The 17,482-nt window shown below is 44.9% G+C and overlaps 1 protein-coding gene across 5 annotated transcripts in view; it reads right to left on the reverse strand.

Moving 5' to 3' along the window:
- cdh24b (cadherin 24, type 2b) overlaps nucleotides 1-17,482 on the reverse strand; it is a 155,268-nt gene that overhangs the window by 88,147 nt on the left and 49,639 nt on the right. For all 5 annotated transcript variants that reach the window (XM_074650326.1, XM_074650329.1, XM_074650328.1 and 2 more), the window contains one exon: nucleotides 8,505-10,337. In XM_074650326.1, the coding sequence (XP_074506427.1) occupies nucleotides 8,505-10,034 (1,530 nt within the window). In that variant the 5' untranslated portion in view covers nucleotides 10,035-10,337. The remainder of the gene's footprint in view (nucleotides 1-8,504; nucleotides 10,338-17,482) is intronic.

Consider the following 17,482-nt stretch of genomic DNA (forward strand, 5'->3'; position numbering starts at 1 on the left):
GCAACATTACTACAGTTTCAATGTCTGTATCTGTAGAATATGTCACAGATATGAAAAACAGTAAAGATTTATTTTGAAATCAACGCTTCCTGCTTCTGTTTCGAAATAAAAAGCTCTCTAGTGTATTTTCTGTGGATAGAATTCCTTCATTTGTTAATACAAGGCTTACATTCTGAAATATTTACAGGACAGTGTTGTAGAAAATGCAGTGACTTGCACGGCTCCATGAATGAATAAAGTACTGGGTTTTAATTGAGGATTGTTACTATTGTTTACAAATGAGCACATGCTTCTTAACTTTTTTCTCTCTAAAATAAATACAGTATAAATGACATTTATAATGAAGTGAAATGGCCATTATGAAAGGCAAACTATGTAGAAAGAAAGGGCTGGCAGCAGCAGCCCAGACACTGCTGGTATGGACACCATGAGACACGCAGCAATTCAGAGAGGAAGCTGTCACGCACGGATCACGGGGGCAGTATGTCCCCGCTGTAATGTATTAAAAAATCTATAAAACACAACCTACAGTGTTGTACTGTTGCAAATTGTCTTTGGAGTCCCTGCACATTATCACGCAGACTTTTAATATATTACATAACAAGATGTATGGACAGTATTTATGCTTTATTAATACTGTGTGTCACTGTAGTTTAATTAGCTCAGCGTGTGTGTGTGTTTGCCCTGGCAGGCCCGCTCAGGATGCATTAAAATATTAACCTGTGTGTGTGCATCTGTCAGCTAAAGAGAAAATTCCCTCCTCCTGCTCTTCGTCTCCCATCATCCTCCTCCTACTTCTTCACCTCTGTCACCACCACCCCTCCCATCAGGTGCCACCTATCACCCGCTCACTCTGCTCTCCCCTGGCCTGCTGCTCATCTAATCCTGACCCTGCTCTCTTCTTCTGACCTGCCCTCGCCGTGCTGCTGCACCTCCTCCCCTCTCTGTGGCCGAGCCTCTTCCCTCACTGCTGTGGCCTCCGCTACTCACACCAGCTGTTGGCCACAAATACCTGCCCAGTTTACACAAGTGATAAGTGTTCAAAGAAATGTAAGCAAAAGTTGATGTTTAAATTACAATACTAGATGCTGTAATCCATATTTTTATATTAACAATAATTGAAATAACTCAGTATTTCAGCATCTTTATGATCATTATTTTGGTTTCACAGTTTTACAATTTGGTCATAGCTTTTATCAGCCTTAGTTTTCAGCCTTAGCACCAAACAGCAGACTAGCTGTGGAACAGAGGGGGGCAGTTAGCAATTAAAGAGACACATATTCTGCTCAGGAGTTAGTGGAGACCAAACAGAAGTACAAGAGAGTGAATATTGGATTTACATTTGCCAGGTGGCCAGAAACACGACTTCAAATGAATGATAATGTTGCTCCGTGTCTACATGTTCACCATAACAAACACAATTTGAGTAATTCAGGTTGAAAAACAAAAAAGCAACGAACCATAGCAGCCAAAAGAAGTTTGCTGATTTAGTTTTACAGAAGTTGCTGCTGGAAAGCGCGAGTTTCGTTTCGTGCACGCACATATGAACTCATAATTTGGCATATTCACGCGCATGGCGGTTATGTTTTCAGAGCTAACACTACAGTTTGTAAAAAAAAACGTTGCCCGTTGGCTGTTATCAAACGTAATAAATAGGTGTATTTCACTCTCACTTTTGTCAGACACAAGTCACACAATCATGGAAATGGCTGACAAGCAAGACACAGAAGGACCAAGAGACGCACGGCCGTAGTTATGAGGTATAAAAAATGACTCATACCATTTTCAGTAGAGGGGGGTTTTCATGAGGAAACAGGCTACATTTTACTAAAACAACAATAAATACAATGCTTATTTTAGTTTTTTTAATAAGTAATGGTGATATTTTAGTCCAAAATAGAATTTGGTTTACATTACTTATATTTAGAATGAATATGATTATTGTTGGCACTCATTGACCCCCCCTAGCGGGTGAACCCCAGAAAGCTTTCCCCTTTTTGCCCCCATAGACCATGCCATAGACATACAGTATAGATGAGCAGGCCTGTATGTGTCATATTATGATTGAAGTGTGGCATGTTATGTGACTTTAGGAGCACAGCCATGTTATAATAGTTAAAAAAAAATCATGTTCTGGAAGTAGATTTATAACCATATTTAGATTTCCAACTTTGCTGCCTTTAGTGCTGGAATCCAGTCCAAGAAAACTAAAGCTCAGAAGCTTACCCAACAACCTAATTTACCACAGCATCAATGTTAACATGAGAGCACTCCAGACAGATTAAAGCAAAATATTCATGTCTTGAATTTAATACTTTGATTTTGATAATGTCAAGCTGAGATTGGCTGAAAAAAACATGCCACAAGGTTCATCCACGGGTAAACTGGTATAAGCTAAAGTTCAAATCAGACGTGTTTAGCAACAGTGATGATTAACTGATCAGACGCTATGATTAGCTGCAACTCTCTGCTCGACTGTGGCTGCCTGAGGGGGAGTTGTGTCACCTTACAGCTCTCGCCTTCATTCCTCTCTCTCTCTCTCTCTCTCTCTCTCTCTCTCTCTCTCTCTCTCTCTCTATCTCTTTCTGTCATGCGACTTTTCTTCTTCTTCTTCTTCTTCGGCCTCCTCTGCCCTCCTCTCCCGCCGTGCCCTTCGCTCCCTGACTCACGCCTCCTTCAGGGCCACGGGCAGAAGTGGAGTGCGCGGTCCAGGCCAACGCATGAATATTAGCTCAAGGTCACAGAGCTCACGCTGGGCTATGCATAATCATGAATCCAACTCCTTCACTTCACATGTTCCCTATGACACATTACTTGCACACTAGCCAACTGTGTCTCACCATTGACACTGCTGACCTTGAAGGGTTAACCTCAAGCGAGGAACCAGCTACAATTTGTGCTTTATTTTACCATAGTTTGTTATGGTTGCACACATACTAACCCAAATTTCCAGGGTTATCTACAAGTAGATTTTTTGTATTAAGTTGAAAATGGTGTAGATGTATTCTAAGTGGTTCATATACCCTGGGAGATAAATTACTGCCATTCTCACATCCGGGAGAACGGTGCTTTAAATTCAGATGCTCGCTTTGCTGATTTGTTCGACATTATCCCGAGATGAAACACGGGCTATAAAGAGAGAGAGGGGAGATTGGAAGTAAAGAAGAGAAAGGCAGTGCTGTGTTTCCTTTGAATTCCATCTTTAATAGACTCCACAGTCTCTCCTCTTTTCTTCCTCCTCTTTTCTCTTCGTAGCCTTATTCCCTCAGTCATCCCGTCTATTATTTTCTCTATGTGATCCTGCACCCACTCAGCACAGAGACACAGATTTGAATGTGGCCTCCATGGAGGCTCGCAATAAAATGGTATTTAACTGCGTTCTCCATTCTGTCATTCTCTCTCCCTCCTGCTCTCTTGTATTTCCCTCCACGTGAAGAACCCTTCCTGTCCCCGGCGCCGATGCCCTGGATTCCCCGCTGCCTCTTTTCATAACCCTCTCGTCCTTTCTCCTGTCTGTGTTTCTGCTGCTCGCTTCGGGCTTCGTCGGGCCGAGAGGTCAGCTCTAGAAACACGTGTGATCTCTCGCTCCTCTCTTTTTTCTTAAACTGCCTCACACGTTCTACCCCTCCGCCGGTTGTAAGCTATTAACCTTTCCTCACTTTCCACCACTCTCACTTTTTTTCCTCTACCCCTCCGCTCTGTGTGTCCACATGCCATTAACGCCGCCCTTAATGTGCCGTACATCCCCCTTATTTTTTAACCTCTCTCCGGTTTCACACCCTTTCTTCGTCCTGCACGGTAATCTCGCTCTCCTCTGTCTCGTTATCTCCTCCCTCTCCTCCCTCTCCTCCAACACTGTAGTCACTCTCTAATTGCTGTCTCACCCCTGCTGTGCTCGGACCCGGAGGCTAAATGATTTCTACTGGGAGTGTAAGAGTGGAAGCACACAGACACAGACAGTTTTTTTTATCATTATTGATGAGTTCCTTGTCAGGAGGTGTGTGTTTACAGTTAGTGTTGGACCTCCTATTGGCACCATCACACACTCTTCTTATTTTTACATGTTTTGTCTGCATGACTCCCTCCTCTCTCCTTCAGTTTCATAAAGGACCCTTTTATCTGAGTAGTGTTATTCATGACTTTGAAGCAGAACTTACAAGCGTTCTGTGTTTTGTGATGTGTTTGTGTCACAAATATGTGTTTAGAATCTACAAGTACTTGTGTGTTCATGTCAGCCTCCCTTCAGGTCAGGGGAGGGAATTAAGCATGTGCATACAGCAGCAGTGAAGTATTTAGCAAAAGTAGCAATACTACAGTGTGAACATACTCAGTATGTACCAAGTAAAGGTTCTGCATTCAAAGTATTCAAAGTTTCTCAAGTGAGGGTACAGAAAGTGTTATCTGCAGCATGAACTCAAAGGTACGATATCTATACGATACGATATATATCTGTGTAAAAGGGACAGCCGGCATGGCAGGACCATAGTTGGCGTTATCAGCTGTATCCGCCATATGAGAGCAGTGCAGAGCAGCGGCCGTGAGTTAGCAAGCAGGGCATGCTCACATGCACTAACATGCACTAAAAGGCACGTGCGGCCGGCCCAGCTATGTCAACAAAGCAAGGAGAAACTCTGATTGCAACACATATAGAGGGAGAGCGACTTCATTCTCTGCTCAGGTAGACATTACTCCTCTTTATCTTTACATAGCAAATAGCTGTTTGATGCTACTTTAATGCTCCGGATATCGAATTTTGCACATTTAATAATAAAAGTCCCAGAGTTCCATATGAAATTTAACATTTATTGATGACTGGAGGCAGGAAACACGCTTTTATCACACAGTTAATAATCATGTGTGAAATCTGTGACTATGAGCAGAATGACCCCTTTAAGAGAACTTTATTATATATGGTATTATTGGATTATCATTACAAATGCATCCACATGTAAGCGGAAGGCCAAAGCGGAGTTTTAGCTGATTTAACCACTTTAGTGTGGAAGCTTCATCGACAGCAACTCATCATATGTTGATCATACATATAAAAAAAGAGTAGCTGAGAAAATAAATGTGAAATAAAGAGTTCAACATTCCCCTCTGAAATGTAACATGAAATATAAATCATTAATTAAAAGCACTTTACCTCAAAATTGCATGTGAGTGAATGTACTTAGTTACTTTTCCAACACTGGCTTGTGGCTAATGACTAAAAGGGCTTTGCAAGAGTGAGCATCAAAGAAAAACATAATGTGCACGCACACGTATGCAGTCTCAAACACCAGCACTTAACTTCCTGTTACAGCCCCCTTCTCGCCCCTTGCATCGCACCACTAGCTTCCCACGAGCGCTTTATTTCGCAATATCATGGGTGCGCACGTTGCACCCGGAGGCGCAGGAGAACGGTCAATAACTGTGTCATTCATATATCTTTGGATGCCTTCGGGCTGAAGGAATCTCTTAACTGCATTTTGCCGAGCAATTTTCAGCGGTGACTGTTAATGAATGATTCAACGTAATACGAGAGTTAAGTATCATCACCTTGGGGAACTGGTCTGTATTGTTTGGCGTGCCTGAATCTGATTTAATTACTGCTTCACAGTGATGTCTGCATGTTTGATGTTCATACTGTGCTGCAGTGTGAGTATCATACGTGGCAAAGACAATCATGTTAATTGTGTAACACAGGCATATTTCACTAACTATGAATTATGTATATGCATGCTGATGTTAATGATATGCTAATGATGGTGATAGCCTCGGTCCATTTGCCGTCGCGCTGTTGGATTACATATGCGCGTTCGCCGACTTGCCAGGTAGCGAATGCACCTCAGATGTTATAAAGGTGAAACAGGGCAAGATGGAGATGTTGGAATTTCCTCCCAAAGAGGGAGAAACTATTATATCATGTCACGTTGGCTCCCCACACGAGGTGTTAGGGAGTTTGCATTTCAAGAGGAGAGGAAGAGAGGAAGAAAAGCTAATCAGAAAGTGGTGTTTTTTGTTTTTTTTCTTAATCCCAGCTCTGCTGAGGCGCCTTTTCTCCTCAAGAAAAATCTGTGTTTCTTTCACACTGCCTCTGCAATCACTTGAAACCCCATTACAGACCATGTGACAGCATCAATTAAATTCACAATTATCATGGGGCAGACACTCCAGCGTGAGAAAATATAGTAACATGGCATCGTCTGCATGTGTGCACGAATATGTGCATGTTTGTGCGTGTGTGTGTGAGAGATGTGTTTTTATTGCCCTATTTGGCAACCTGACGACTCCCCAAAAAGAAGATACTACACTAAATAAAAACTTAGATCTTTGATGGTGTTAAGAGATTTAAAGGGCCACTCAAACATAAGCGAATGGACAGCTGGTGACTCATTGGCTGCTTCTTTTAGATTCAATACCAGCTGTTTTTTTTATAGCGCTTCTAACAAAAGTGCTTATAAATATCCAGGCAAAATGACTGGGTGATGTCACAGTGTCCACAAAGTTGGCCCCTTAATTCATTATCACTTTAGCAGCAGAGCCTTTGTCTCACATTGACATCACAGATTAGAGTCTTGGCTCTTGTTTCCAGCTTTAGTAGCGATTTATCACAGAAAAAAAAAATCACAGCATGAATCAGTGTTAGGGGGCGGATTTTTTTAAGTCCACAATTAAATACAGAATCACACCTTCAGATGAACACGTTTTGTGTGTCTGAGTGTGCGGACGCGGTGTATAGCCGACTGAAGGAGAGACACGTGTTGTGAGTCACAGGCGAGAGTGTTTGCAGCTGATTGAGCCTGGATTTGGACCGTGTTGGATCTGGCAGGTGGAGCTTTACAGTCAATTTCTTCACGCTCTCTATCACGGCTCTCTCTCTCCGTTAAAGCGCAATCAGGTCCCTGATAGAGGAGGGAAAAAAACAAGGCAGCGTGTCCGCATTGATCCCTCTACCTATAGCGTCGGCCTGCGCTGGAGCAGAGCGGAGGATTAAAGATTCATAAGCGTATTATGATCTATAAGAGCATTATGCATGTGTGCCGTCACTGTCTAATACAGTAGGGTACTAATCATGCACATCTCTGGCCCAGCACACACACACACACACAAACACACAGTCACAATAGCGTTCTGGGCGTACTCCAAGTGTCAGCGCTATCATACGGGCATGTGTGTGGCCTGGCGGTGTTCCCTTCTTGAGTGCCATACAATGTGCTGGCATAAATACCTGCTTGACACAGCAGATTGGCACTAATGGCTTTACACGCGGTGCCATCTGTAAGCTGGACCGTTAGCTCGAGCATCTTCTCCACGGCCACTAACAGTGCTTCATAGTATCCGGCTCGGGCTGTCATCAGTCATAGTGTAAAGGCAAAAACAGCCAAATTAAATGTTGGCTAATCTCAGTGCACGAGGGCTGCAGAGCCCCTGTCCATCTGTGCGCACCTGGATATTAACATCTAAAACACACAAAGCAGTTTAGGCCTTTTTTTGTCTATATCGAGTGTGAGACGCCCCCCCCCCCGCTGAGCCGGAGCTCTTAACCACCAGCGCAACCACAAGCACTCGCACACATGCACGCGCCAGCTTCCAACTCTGTGGCTTCCAGCAGCCTGCAGCAGTCACACAGGGATCATTACTATTCATTTGCTCAGCAAACTGGCCACACAGGCTTATAAATTAGCTCATCTACCACAGCTGGGTACTGAGACAGTTGGCGCATGCTGAGGACCGAGAGCGCAGCCATTTACAGAGCGGGGCTCCGAGACACCTTCTGTCCAGTCCACGTGACCTCCTCCACGCTCATCTGCTCACCCGCTCAAAGGAGGGAGGAGGGAGCGTGGCGCCAGGGCGCCGGGGCCCAGTCGATGATTCCAATAAATTACGGAGCAGAGCGATAGGACTGCGCCCCTGTGTGCATTGTGCCGAGGGTGAACGCGATGATAAATCCTGTCAAACCAAGAGTAAATCAGTCTGAATGGAATAGCATTAGCAGGACCTTGCAGACCTCTGACCATGAGGGAGGAGAGCTGACAGGCCTGACCTACAGGGAAATGAGGGAACACTCGGACTACTCTTGCTTTCTGCCTTGGGGTGAGGATCAATGTTGGAAGGGAAAAGTAAAGCTATTAATTCTCCTGGATATGTCAATTTCCATTGGCGGGTGCAGATTGGTCGTGATCATGACCAGCCCCTTGGGCACCCAGGGATCTGGGGGCTTTTGTTGCGCCTCAGTAAACCATTGATTCATTGAAGTTTTTACTGCTACCTGGAAGGCACTGAATCGCTCTGGAGCAATGTAAATCAATTCCAATTGCGGGTTTATAACAATGCACAGAAAAACTGGGAGCGTGACCGTTGGGGTTAAATCACGCTAAGCGCTTCTTGTATGAGATGTGTACCTGAGAGAAGGACCTGGGGTGAACTAAGCCATGTAAGTGACTTGTAACGATGTCTTAAATATTCATAAAACAGTTCACAGCCCTTCTGAATGATGAATGAAGTTTTTTCTTTTTCCTTACCCGTCCGATGAGCACAGGTTCAGGCCCGGCGTATTCTTCGATCACAAAGAACTGGTTCCAGATCCAGCTCCTCCTGCTGCGAGAGCGCGACCCCCTCACTTCCATGCGGTCGTGCACCTCCTCTTCCACCTCCGACTCCTCCGCCTCCTCGAACACGAGGCCCTTCCCGTTATCCGGATCGACAGCTTGCGTCCCGGCGTCTTTTGTGTCTCGGCTCCATTCGGAGGCTGGGTGGAGCCTCAGGACATGACTGCTGTTGACAAGTTGGTTGTCTTCATCTGCGGGGTACTGAGCTGTGCTGAGTTCTGTTTGAGCTGTGTGAGCTGACTCTGTTAATGGGTCTCTGTGGGGATCTGCGGCTCTGTTCCCCGGTTGCACTCCCAGGGGTCGCATTGTCAGCACAGACGGCGGAGAGTCATTTGTTTCAGAGGGAACATACAGCGGGAGATGTTTTGTCGATGTAAATGGCCGCTCTGTTTGGCTGATTATTACTTCTTTCTCGGGGCTGAGACTAACCTCGCTGCGAGGCGTTGACAGTAAACGTACGAGGTGTTTGCTCTTGCTATCGCCGCTCTCTGAACCCTGCGTTCCCGAGCTGCCCTGCCCTTTACTTAAAGCCGGGTTGACTTCGCTTAGTGGATTAACACGAGTGTTGGCTCCCTGGTCACGATTAAGATCCGGTGTGGTGACTGGGCTTAAATAGGGAAGTGCAGTCTGATTATCAAATCCAGTGTGGAGCTGAGTGACAGCCATATCTTGTCTCGGCGCTTTCTGAGCCTCTAACTGTCTGTGATTAACGTCAATCAAATCTCTCTTCCTGCTCCGGCTGCCCTTGCTCGGAAAGCTCAGGCTGGGAACGCTCTGCATTTGGGAATTGACGATCCTAACTAGGTTCTCTTTCGACAGCAGCTTCAGAACCCCGTAGCTGCCGGTGAGGTTCAGCTTTCGGTTCGAATCTATGCTGAATCCTTTCCCTGGCACGCCTGTAGTGTGGACACTCAGATCAGGTCTGCTCCGGGATCTGGAGCCTGATTTAAACCTGGTTTTATTGGCGTGTAGATCTGGCTTATGGTGGATCGTGAATGCCTTCCCTCTGTTGGTAGAAGTCTCAGCGTTCTTGGTGTTGTTCTTGACTTTCTTCACTTCCTGGTTTAGCTCCTTGTTATTGGCTAACATATGCGAAGTCGCTTCTTTTTTATTGACAGAGTCGACTTCGCGTTTGGGCTTGAAAGCTTGCCTCTCCTTGTTAGCGACTGACGGAGCGGCACGATTCTGCAATATTTTGGAATGAGAAAAAGATCCAGTGTCACCCGCCTGCTCGTGACTAATAACGTTTCTGAGAGTCACCACGGGCATTGCATTGGCGTCCACGCTTGCGTCCCATTGGTCCACAGGTCTGCTCTCTCCTAGCTTCAGCATGTGCGATGCGCCCACTCCTCTCCTCCGCACGATCTTACTGGCCGAAGCGCCTCCCGCGGGCCCCTCCCACAGGCACAGGGAGACCAATAGGAGCAGATTTCTTGTAATCATCTTATCTTGTGGCGAGACGTCCTAATTTGAGCGAGGTTTGCTGTGAGGCAGGCCTTGTTTTCCGGTTGTCTTCATTCTGTCCTCTGTTTTCCCTCTTTTCATGCCCCTCCTCTTCACTCTCTCGTTCCGTGCCCTTCACACTGAGCTGGAGGGCAGGTGTCACTCACTCCTTCTCCTTTTTTTTTTTTTTTTTTTTCACGCTGCCTAATATCTTCCTCTATCTCACCAAGCCTCGCTCTGCTGTTTTTTTCCCACTCCTCTTGCGAGGCGTCTCATTCAGTCTCCCACGGAGAGTTGGACACCCTGAGAATAAAGATAAAGATAATTAAGTTAAAACTTTAATCATTGCACTGCATTAATTAAAAGTGAAGCGGCGTAGACAGGTAGGAGAAAAGCGGGTAGGACAGAGCTTTTAACAGAGCAGCAATCACATTTTCACAAGCACAGAGGGCTTTTCAGGCCCAAAACACATATCCATTTATACCTCCATAATGACCCAAGTGTTCTTTCTCACATCTCTTAGATAGACGGAGACAAAGCTATCATCTTGCTATTCTACATGGGGAAAAAAGATAGGATAACACGCTCTGAGCAGCTATTAATGGGAACAACTGTCAAGGATTTTTGGACTGCAGTGCAAAAAAGGGACCAGCGAGCTTCATATCACTTTGATGCCTGATTAATTAGCTGGATTAATAACGTGCTTTGATCAGTCAGTTAGAATCCCAACACAAGCATCCGAGATGCAGATGCACTTTGTTGTACGCGGCGCCTTGAGCGATGTAAAAGGTTCCTCGCGCTCTCAACGTGCCTCTCATGCACTCGAGCCTCAAATGGAAATCCTACGCCAAATCAAAATGTCAGATATCAATCAGTGCGTTTGTTTTCAGATAAGAGGGAGCACACTTCAGTAGTATTTCAGTAACATCAGCCTACGCGTCTGACAAATAATGTCAATCATGTGGCTGTTTGCCAGATTGAATCAACATTAAAAACTGTTTATTATTACTGTGTAAAGAAAAAGACAGGCACATGTAATTAAAAAAGTAACAATTTAAAGAGACACTCCAGCAATTTGGCATTGCATTTCCATAACATTGAAGGACTCAGAAGACACTGATTTTTTAAAAAAATGGTCAAATTGGAAGTAGCAGAGGCTGTTATATGACTTTTAGTCTCTAGCATGGGTCAAGCTCCAAAAAGACTGGATCCTACATTTCCCATAATGCAATTCTATAGCATTTAGCCTGCGTTCACACCAAATCTGGCGGTAAGTTGAAAACGGCGGGCCTCCTATTCGTTTTGAATGCGGGTAGTGAGTTTGGGCAGCAAGTTGAAACAGATCAACTTTTGGAGAAACGCAACCCAACGTCACACTGCGGCGGCCAATGACGTAACCAGAGATCCAGAGCTGCACATACCAGCCATGAGGCAACAAACGACGTTAATCATCGTCGATTCCCGATCCTCCGTCGAAGTGATAGCTGTGCCATAGGTGTGTGAATGAGTATTTAGATTAGATCCTGATGAGCAGGTTGCATGGCAGCCTTTGCCATCAGTGTATGACAGTGTGTGAATGGGTGAATGCTGACATGTTGTGTAAAGCGCTTTGTGTAGTCAGAAGACTAGAAAAGCGCTATATAAGTCCATTTACCATTTAATGACATCATCAGGGTTATTTTCTCAGACTTTAGAAAGCTCTAAGACATAATGCATAGTTTAGTTTAGCGGAAGTTCAGTCAGGGAGACTCTCTTTACACTCTCATTCATTCACAGATCTCTCTGTCTCTCTGACGAGAGTCACCGTTAGTTAACCAAACACGATCTCCCTGAGCCAATCGTATCGTTGCTATCAAATTAAAACGGTTCTCCTCTCTGCTGCTGTCAGTTGTCATCGCAGTACGAACCGATGTGACCCGCCTCCACCCCTTCAGCTCCAGTCTTCATCATATCCAGTGCTAAATCCTGCTCCTCATCCCTTCAGCAACTCCCGTCAACACCACCACCAGTGTCTAGACTCCGCTGGGGGATATTACGAATCTCACCACGGCATCACTGCCCCCTTTTAAGAAACTACCTCACGATGGAGTCTAAAGACTTTACACTATTCATCCAATCATGCACCGTGTAATAAATTATTGTTCATTTGAAATGGAGTCTCTTCTGATTGAGCTGTTTGAATGTTGAATAGTAGTATTCATGATTAGCAGGCTGACCTTCATGTGTTAAATCGGTGGAGTGTGTTTTTAAATTTAATTTTTCCGTAGACAAAACTAGCAAAGTCTGTAAAACTGTATTTAACGTTGATATATTTGGTGAAACTTGTGTGCTGTGGGTTAAGCAGTTCCAGTTTCATCTTGTCCTGTGCAGCGCGGTGTGGTTTGTCAGAGTGTGTGACACTTGCTCCGCTGTGGCGCAGACAGACCCTGTCAGCACATTCGCTGGGGCATGACTGAAGTTGGGACGTTCCTCCTGGAATACTTTTCACCCTTTTCCTCTCTCTCATCTTCTCCTCAACGTCCTCAGCCTCCTCTCTCTCAGTCTCTCTTTCACTAAGAAAAAAGCCTTTTGATGAACAGTAAAAAAAAAAAATGTAAAAAAAAGATTATCCGCCCCCTCCTCCGCGTTCTCTTTTCCCACCTCTCCCACTCACCACCTGTCTCATCCTCGGCCTATCTATCTCCCTAAATCTCCCTCTGTCCCCTCTCTTTAACTGGCTATTGTTTTAGTATCCTGTCCTCTAACCGACGCTCGCTCCTATCCTCTTTTCCTCTCTCATCTGTGTCAATCACATGGCTGTCACCGCGTCCCTCACCCTCTGTGCTCTCCGAGGCTTCAATCAATCAGCCAATCTCCTTCCTCGGCCTTGCCACATTGGGAGTGACAGGTGTCTCGCTGGCTACCATCTTGACGACAATGCCATAATTGTGCGGATAAATCTAGTCATCAAATCATAAAATAGGAAACATCCGCTAGTTATATATAAGACGAGTTGAGAACATGCTGAGCAGAAATGCACGGAATAATTTCTATATAAACATCACCGAGGCCATTACGGCGGATGCAAGGCTGGGTTTGGCTGCGTGTTATCTCGAACGTACAGCATGAGGAGGCGATCGGGGTGAATTCAATGACAGAGCTCCTCTCTCTCCCAGAGGAACTTATCAGCTGGGAGTTTGATGGCCAGGCAATCATTGCCACGGGCACCTTGTTAACAAGCCTGGGGCAGGTGGCGGGATGCAGGGCAGAATATCAACATGGCACTGTCGCCCAGCTGAGCACAAATTTAAAATGCAGGACGTTTTGTCAATGCGAGGTTTTTTTCTTTGAAGCGTCGAAGCAGGGAAAAAAAAAAAAAAAACTTTTTATTCTTCGATCCTTTTTATCTTTTTACACCATTTTCAAGGCCAAAATTCCACTCGGAGCCGAGTCGAGGCATTTCTGTAACGTATTGATCCGTGTCACAGCCCTTCACATTGTGCCGGGCACCTTTGGGCAGAGCTATTGTTATGCCATTACCCTGGACGCATCGGCCTGTGCAGCAGTAAGTGAAGATAATTGGGTGCTCCGGTTTGAAGCGCAAGGGAGCTCATATTTCCTCATTAGAGTTTTATATAATGTAACACGGCAAAAAGTGTTGTTTTCATGCTCGTGGAACCGGCGAGCATCAGGATGGGGATTTCACCTGGAGCCTTTCCATACGGTGCCATGATTTCTAGTAGAGCAAATAGAGATGATAGGGTGTTACAGAGTTGGTATCTCCAGGGAGTTCCCTAATTAGAGCTTTAGAGAATGTATGGCTGCGGTATATTCTCAAAGAGTTTAAAACTATGTGAATCCAGCTGTTTTTTTGCAAGTTCTTCACACAAGTTTCTTAGTGGCCTGATAAATCAGGACTGTAAATATCTTAATGAATTCCCCCATACTGGTCCCATTCCCCCTTAAATTCAAATGGTCTTTTCAATCATTAGTATTGGAGGAAGATCCTCACCATCGATCGTGAGCTGTCACCAGCTTAAAGCTGCAGTGGGTGGAAATGGAGTAAATATGATTAAAAAAAGTTATTTTTATAAAACGGTCAGTATATCCTGACAGTAGTGCATGAGACAGGTAATCTGAAAAAAAAAAAATCATGTGTCTCTGTGTCCTCCGGTGTTCTCTGGTGCTCCTAATGGCATCTGCAAGATTTCACAGACCGGAGGAAAACAACCAATCAGAGCCGAGCTGGAGCCTTGCCATCGCTGAGCAGCTGTCAATCACTCGCAAACTCCGATCAAACGGTCAAACTAGGCAGCGCTGATCAAATATGAATCAATATTCTGATACTGTAATGCCTATTTCTCTCCTCAAATATTTTCAGAAACATATTGTAGTGTACTGTACAGCCATGTTGAGATCAGTTGAGGAAATACCAAGCACCGCCCACCAGCCGGAGCAAACTCTCTCATTTTACAGCTAAACAGTACACTACAAGATGTTTCTGAAAACATTTGATGCGAGAAATAGGCATTACAGTAACAGAGTATTAATTCATATTTTATCAGCACTGCCTAGTTTGACCGTTTGATCAGAGTCCGCGAGTGATTGACAGCTGCCTCCACTGAATGAACAGCCAATAGGAATGCTCTCTGTCTGAAATGACCTGGCCTTGAAAACAGAGCCATGAGGAGGTGCAGAAGTCTAGTTTTCTCTCAGAACACTTGAATTACAATATGCTGAAAGGTTATTATGGAATTTTTGCCCAATGATGCTCAAAACATAATGCCTACTGCAGGTTTAATTGGGGCCGTAAATATCTTAATGGATTCCCCCTATCTGGTCACATTCCCCGTTAAATTCAAATGGCCTTCTCAATCGTTAGTATTGGAGGAAGATCCTCGCCATCGATCGCGAGCTGTCACCAACTGAACGGGACTGAACATTTTTAATTGCGATTCACCACCTCGCCTGACTGTCAATCTTCTTTTTCTCTCGGTAACCCTCCTGTCGAACCGGCACACGGCGGCGGCGGCGGCAGCATGCCCACGCTGCGCACCCTTTCCTCAACAATGAACACAAAGTGGGACTTCAAGCCCTGTTGACAAAACATTCTCCAGGGGAAAAACATTTATTTATGCGTAAAAAAAAAAAGAAGCCTAGACAAAGCCACATTCATCCACCCTCACGAGGACACGCACAAAAACTTGAATACTCCTCATATTCCTGAGGACGCGCAGAAGTCCTCATCTTACCCCTTATATCTAAGGAAAGCTCCAGGGACTGCCTCTCTGGACGCAGTGAAGTCAAAGAGAAGAAAGGGAGCGCTCTCTCACACTAGGAGGGAAGAGAAAAAAGCAGCCACCCCCTAAAAGAATTATGCATGGAGCAACAAAGGTGAGCTTGAGATGGAGTATGAGGAAGTGCATGGGAATGGTTGTGGGTGTCGGTGAGAAGAGGACAGCGGCGGCGGCGGCAGGAGGAGGAGGGGGGGTCCTCCTTGGAAGACCGAGCGGGTAGTTTTAAGTGCAAAGCGCCATAAAGCAGCTCCGTCCTCGCCTTGAACCTCGGCAGATAAAAGCCGACCTGTCAGCGTGTGAGGAGGTGAAAAAAGCAGCGGGGGCTTTCGGCTGTTAATGTATGAGAGCGCCGTCTTCGCCTCTGTCCCCGGCCTTGTCTCTGTCACAGCCTCACTGATATACTGACAGCAGGTGCTAACCTCCCTTGGGATAGTAGGCCACATAGTGCCAGCCTATATGGACATATGATAATCCCCCAGAGGTTTGTGGGGGACGAGTGGAGCAACAGCAGCAAGTAAACAAAGTGACACTGACGGCTTTACGGTAAAAAAACAACAACAACAAAAAAACAGTGGAATGAATTTACAGTTTTTTGCATGGTGTAAGAGCTGTGAAATTCAGCCCGTTTATGGGTGGCTGTTTGCCTATTGGTGAGATTAAGACTAAAAAGACTCAGTGTAACAGAGCTGTGACAGGGGGCTTTGGATTTGCTTGGCTCTCAGCTAGATCAATGGGGTTACATTAAATGGCAAGAGTCAGAGGCTTGTAGAGCATCCGGCAAGAACACTGCAGCGTGTGCAATGAAAAGAGCAAACATGAGAGATGAGAGAGTTCAAGCTTGTTAAAAGCATTTTTTTTCAATAAGATACAGGACTGGGCTGCACCAGCTTTGTGTAAAGCCATCCAAAGTTCATACTGATCACAAACCTAGTGTTTTATTAAAGTGGGTTGCACCATTAAAGCTTGCTAGCTAGTTAAAGGTTTGCATTAGCAGTCATTTGATGTAGCTCTGATACAGCTGTAGCAGTAAAACAGTGAGGATAATATCAATGAGATAAAGTACAAACAGTAATGCATGAATATTTTCCTGAATCCATTGTACATGTCAAGGAAATTTTAATCCATGTGGCGGACTCTAAACTACCATATAAAGAGGTATTATAGAAAATATATTGAAAGGCTATTTCTGAAAAATGCATGAATAGTATATAATATATTTAATTTCGTTAAATATTTAAGGATAAGAACTTTAAAACTGCCAAATACTTTATAAAGTAAAGTAGTATAAAAACAATCTCCACCTCGACCAACTACGACAAAAATGCAGCTCACGCATTAAAGGGACAGTGTGCAGGATTTGGCGGCATCTAGTGGTGTGGTTGCAGATTGCAACCGACTGACTTGCAACCGACTCTACTCACTCTTTCCTCTCCGAGACTGCGGTAACGTGAGCCGCTGAGTGCAAAACCGTGATAACGTCGTTCATCTCCCTCAGAGGTCACCTTTACCATAATAACACAACTTTAGGAGCAACGGAAGTCAGACGGCGGCTGGCGGTAACACGGTTTTGCACTCTGCGGCTCACGTGTCCGCCGTTACTGGGCTACCGTAGAAACATGGCAGAGCAACATGGCGGACTGTGTGAAGAGGACGCGCTCCCTATGGAGATATAAACGGCTCATTCTAAGATAATTAAAACATGATTCTCAGTTTCAGGTGATTATATACTGATGAAAACATAGTTATGAATATTATATTACATTTCGGCTAATAGAATATAATGCTAGACACTGTACCTGTAAGACTCAGATTTAGTAGTGCAGTGTAGTCGTGGGAAATATCTGGTTATGCTCTCCAGCTGATGTCATTTGGTCATTTAGCTAAATTTTATTGCCGTTTTGTAATTGTACCAACATTTTGGACGTCCAAAGAGCCCCGTGCAACTGGCTCCAGCTCTACTGTGTACTGCAAGCTCCTCAGCTGCTGTTTTATCTTAGGCTACAGTATATAAACTGTGAGAGGTGCCATAAAGATCAAATAAATCTTGACAGTAGACGGTCCGGAGAATCACAATGCCAGGAGACGTGCCAGTAGGTCACGACAGGGACAACATTTGTTGCCCATATCTTACTGCCTTGGCGCAGGTTCAAGAAGTCCTCAGTCTGATCCGTC

Source organism: Sebastes fasciatus, chromosome 11, assembly GCF_043250625.1.
Source record: "Sebastes fasciatus isolate fSebFas1 chromosome 11, fSebFas1.pri, whole genome shotgun sequence".
Classification (NCBI taxonomy): Eukaryota; Metazoa; Chordata; class Actinopteri; order Perciformes; family Sebastidae; genus Sebastes; species Sebastes fasciatus.